The 5,053-nt window shown below is 35.8% G+C and overlaps 1 protein-coding gene across 3 annotated transcripts in view; it reads right to left on the reverse strand.

Annotated features, from left to right (window-relative positions):
• Positions 1–1,355: 1,355 nt before the first annotated feature.
• The window catches only part of LOC107728074 (FSD1-like protein), a 22,724-nt gene continuing 19,026 nt past the window's right edge, over positions 1,356–5,053 (reverse strand). For 2 of the 3 annotated variants that reach the window (XM_016538154.1, XM_016538162.1), the window contains exons 11-13: positions 3,752–4,003; positions 2,603–2,691; positions 1,356–2,096 (exon numbers count right to left, since the gene is read on the reverse strand). In XM_016538154.1, the coding sequence (XP_016393640.1) occupies positions 1,911–2,096; positions 2,603–2,691; positions 3,752–4,003 (527 nt within the window). In that variant the 3' untranslated portion in view covers positions 1,356–1,910. The remainder of the gene's footprint in view (positions 2,097–2,602; positions 2,692–3,751; positions 4,004–5,053) is intronic. The other variant, XM_016538145.1, reaches the window with a different exon arrangement.

A 5,053-nucleotide genomic window follows, 5' to 3' on the forward strand; every position in this document is an offset into this window, starting at 1 on the left:
GGTTTTGTTAAATTGCAATAATAGGCTATTTCACAAAATTACAGTTTTTTTCTGTATTTTTGATCAAATAAATGCAGGCTTGATGAGCATAAGAAACCTCTTTAAAAAACATAAAAAATCTTACTGATCCCAAACTTTTGAACGGCAGTGTATATATTCATATATATATATATATATATATAGGCAATCTACCTCATGAACAGTTAAATATTCTCCCATTGTGCAATACAAATACACGGGGCCACAATGACAATGACAACGGCCCGGTGGAGTACGATTATGTTGTGTGTTTTGAAATGGGACATATCGCTGTCTTATGCACCGTGCATAAGACTTTGACTGTCACACTGATAGTTTTTGCCGTGGATTGCCCAACGTTGCGTTCTTTTACTCCTCTTTGACTTCTCTTTTGTTGTTATTCTGTCTATTTCTGTGCTGTTATTCCGTTGGAATTTTCACTCCAAAATGGCGGCCGCGCTACCGAAGCGCCACCTAGCGGCTGTTACCCAAAAGGCATCAGAGTTTCGCCTCTTGGTCTTCTATACCCCTTTCTTTAAGGGCTCTGCCCTTCGAAGGGAGTAGGGCATAGGGATGCTCACTTCCGTTTGGAATTCGCCCTATGACTGACTGTCGTAAAACTCAGGAGCGTCAATGGCGTCAAGGCTATATAATGTGATTGGTCTATGTGGCACACGTGATCCATCCGCTCTTTAATGAGAGCCGCAGAGGTTGGCATCTCCTTTACACAATAAGAGGCGAGCTCTGGCGCTGCTCTCTAGGGATAAATACATCTTCTTGAGGTTTTTTAGCGATTCTCAGTCAACTTGTAAATCGTCACCTACTGGATTGTTCATAATTTATTTTGTTTATCCATTTTTCCTTTCAATTACTTGCCTTTACTCTCATACCCAACTCACCCGTAGTGGAAAAAAAATCCCTAACACTATAATCTGACTCTAGATCCACCAAGTATCAGATAAGATTCACTACTGTCCTTTTTATAGCATTAAAAAATATATATTTTCAAAAGTGTATATCCCTGAAAGCGTTTATTACGAACTACAACTCGCACATTCATAGTTAATTTGTAACAGTAAAAGAGGCCATATATATATGTTTAGAAATGAATTTGCCTGAGATCCACTTTATTGCTGTTTCAGGATTACAACTCCAGACGGCGCGAGACGCAGAAAAAATCAACACCGAGTCAAACTTTGGTGAGCTTTAATATTTGGATTTAAGCTCATTAAGCAGTGTTACATAGAAACAGACCGAGGTTTGATTATTAGTTTCTGCACAAATATTTCTCAAACCTATTAAAAAAAAGACCTAAATGACTTAAAAATCAACATAACTCAGGATAACACATTTATACAACAAAAATGTACAGTCCACATTCAAAATTATCCAGATATAATAACAGTATATGACCACGAGGGGACATTAAAAGCAGCTTTTGTCATTTTTACACTTGTGCAAAATTCAAATTCAACAACTGAAGGATGATCTCCAGAGTTCAGATATCAATAAGAGGACAGTTAATGTAAAAAAAAACGAAAGAAAACACCATAGAAAGGAGTTAACACTAATCTAGTGATCTAGTGAAGGACAAACAACTCAAAAAAAGCTTGTCATAATTCAAACTAAAATCAGTAAAGAGAGTGCCCTGAACTATTCCCTGATAAAGCGACTAGCTTTCCTGATGCAAGCGTCTCCTGATGAAAGCAAGGGTCTGTCAAAGACAACCAGGGCTCTCTTCAGAGGAACGTGAAGGGAACCGTCTCTCCAAATTCTGCCAGGCAAAGTTGCGGAGAAGATCTCTTTGTCCTGGAAGCCTACATACATGCCTCGGTCATCGGAAAGGTGTTCGGTTTTCAAAACGGTTAACTGGTTAGTTTTGGGAAATCGGGTCACGGCATTAGGGAACTGTCTACTGAAGGCAGTTTATCGTAGAGGCAAATATCACAGGCTACTGCGGGATCCTGCTGAGATATACTGCTGTTCGATCCTCCCAGCCCATTTTCTGTCTTCTGGAAGCTTCTCACTGCACTGGGTATCTGCAGGCCTGTAGACAGAGTCAGACCGCCACACCACACCTGAAACACAAACACACTCAGTCAGTCAGTCCTTTAGCAGAGCCTTTAGGTGTGGATTACTTTTATATCAGCTGTTTGGACTCTCATTCTGACGGCACCCATTCACTGCAGAGCATCCATTGCTGAGACACTGATGCAATGCTACATTTCTCCAAATCTGATGAAGAAACAAACTCTTGGATGGCCTGAAGGTGAGCACATTTTCATCAAATTGTCATTTTTGGGTGAACTATTCTTTTAATATAATTTATAATTTCATGAAGCCTCATTAAACATACCTTCTAAAGTTTGAACACGTGATTTTTTAAAAATCATTAGCTTTAAGGTGAAGTGTGTTACTGTGATAATACTTCAGCACTATTACAAGCTTATACTATTATCAGCATTGTTGTTATTTTTTTTCTGTTGCCTAATTCTACACGAAGAATGGAAATGCTTGGGCATGGTTTGCATCAGAATAACCTCTATTTGCATGTGTATATAAAACGTTTGTACTCCAAACTCACCATGAAAGCTGGCACAACAGGCTGGGTGAACTTCACTTTAAAAGTATGGAGCAGTTGTTTGTTTTCAGCATTATAGAAAGAAAGTTGGCCTGGGAAAAAAACAAAAAACACAAAGGCATTAATAAATAGCAGCAGTCACATTTACACGCAGCAGTTATTCAGGCGATGCAGGATCGAAACCAGCTCACAAGCAAAGCATGAATGGAAATGGTGGAAACTCAATCTGTAGGTATCTGATTGCACATGTGAGAAACTATAATGTTCTCTATAGACTATGGAGCATTATATGAACATACAACACTTAAACTACCCATAATAAACACAGAGGACATGGATGTTAGAAACGAGGAATCAGGTGTGAGCTACTGAATCAATTTAATCTCGACTTTCTTTTCATAATAAACTATTACTTCCCCTGATATCTGACAAAAGAGTGAATACACACAGTGTTTGACCCTGTAAACATATCAAATAATAGATTTTTCTTGAAAATAATCTAAAAAAAAAAAGTTTTTTTGTGTTTTTTTGGTTTTGTTTTAGTTATTTTTTCAATTTTTCAGTTTTATTTAGAGGCTCAAACTGAACAAAAACGTGCAAATCAGATGAAATTCTGATTAATGAGATCTTTATAACAGTGTATCAGACTACTTACATAAAATATAAATATCAGTTGTCACTATATCATCTCTGGAAGATGATATTTAAATGCTTAGTTTTATAATCAAAGCTCTGTAGTTTCAAAACATGTAATGTAATGCAATACAATGATGATTGAGAGATGAACACATAAACCTTCCTCAAAAGCCTGATATTTGATACTCACTTTTTAAAAATGATGTACATATAATCAAGTAAATGTACATATAATATAAAAAAACATTCCTAAAAAGCCTGATATGCTTCCAGTAAGTGTCCATCTTGAAATATTACTAACAATATGAAAGTTATTCTTATGTTTAATTTCTAAAAATCAGTAGTAATTTCACAGCGAACAAACAAGTGAACCACGAGCTGAAGGTGGACATTTTTACAATTATACGTGTATTATGTAGTAGATTGTCTGCAAAAGGTTTTTCAGCAAAGTTTCGATCATGTTGATCATATAGAGGCCTATATCAAATATGAAATGTTAAATATTTTGTGCATTACCCCGATCAAAGTCACAGTAGACCCCTATGCTGTCCGGTGCGGCGACGTCCAGATTCTTGGCCTTGTTGTTGTGTTTGGCTGCAAACGAGTTCTGCAGCCAGTTGTTGACGTGGATACACCAGGAGGTGTTGGTCTTCCCCAACTGCTCAAATTTCCCAAGGTTTCTGTAGGCCAAACCAACGCTGTAGGACTTACAGTCTTTCTGAGGCTTCACTTCCCAGTAATGCTGGTCAGACTCCATACTGGTGTCACCTAAACACGCACACAAACAAACAAGCTTCATTAAAAAAGAGCCTGCAAATGATTCCATTATTCCAGCAACCATGTTTGTGTGGATGTGTAGTAAGTGTTGTTTAGAAGTCAACTCAAGTCACATTTATCTAGTGCTTTATACAATACAGATTGCTTCAATGCAGCTGACCCGACTCAATTTTGATTCAGTGTTAATTCAATATAGTTCAATAACAGTGTCAATGTTGCATCATCAATGTTCATCAATAATGAAACCAATTGGATTCAGCCTGTAAAGCAGCTCTACAGAAGACAAGAGTGTCAATATTTGTGTTTTGTTCACATCTTCAAACCAATGATATTACTGAATATTAATTGTCTTTTAACCCTCTGGTGCTCCTTATTTGGGAGTCACACTTGTGGTCTTCATGGTCAAAAGTGACTGGACACCTAAAATTTTACCCCCCAGTAAAATCAATGTAATATATTTTTGTTCAATAATATATATTTTTTATTTTGTAGTTTGAGATCATTTCATGGTACTAATTAATATTTATGCAGTAATTATGATCAATTTCTTCCCATTGAAAATAATAAAAAATTTAACAAAAATATTTTTATATTACTTTTCGATTAATGCAGTATTTCATGTTAAAATAGAGTCACTGCCTTTAAAATTCAATTTTTTGAAGCCAAATTAGTGCCATCTGGTGGGAGTATAATAAGAAAAACATCTGCAATTCTATGGTTTAGCCAGTAGATTCCTATATAGCTCTATATAAAAGGCCTATAAATTCTCTAATTGTTTTTAGACAAATACTTATTTTTATTAAGTTGTGGGTTTGGATATATATTTAGACATTCTCAAAGACAATTTTTGTAAAGGTTTAGATTTTTTTTTTTTTTTTTTTGGAAATGTTGATTTGAAGTGTCAATTTTTGAATTATTATTACTACAGTCAAACCTGAACACAGAATAAGCATTTTGTTACACAAAACATTAAAATTTTATAAAAATGTAAAAAAAGAACAGGAATGTTTTATCAGAGCTTAATCCTTCTGGGTCTGATCT

Source organism: Sinocyclocheilus rhinocerous, unplaced genomic scaffold (assembly GCF_001515625.1).
Source record: "Sinocyclocheilus rhinocerous isolate Xijiao unplaced genomic scaffold, SAMN03320098_v1.1 scaffold1364, whole genome shotgun sequence".
In the NCBI taxonomy this organism is placed as follows: domain Eukaryota; kingdom Metazoa; phylum Chordata; class Actinopteri; order Cypriniformes; family Cyprinidae; genus Sinocyclocheilus; species Sinocyclocheilus rhinocerous.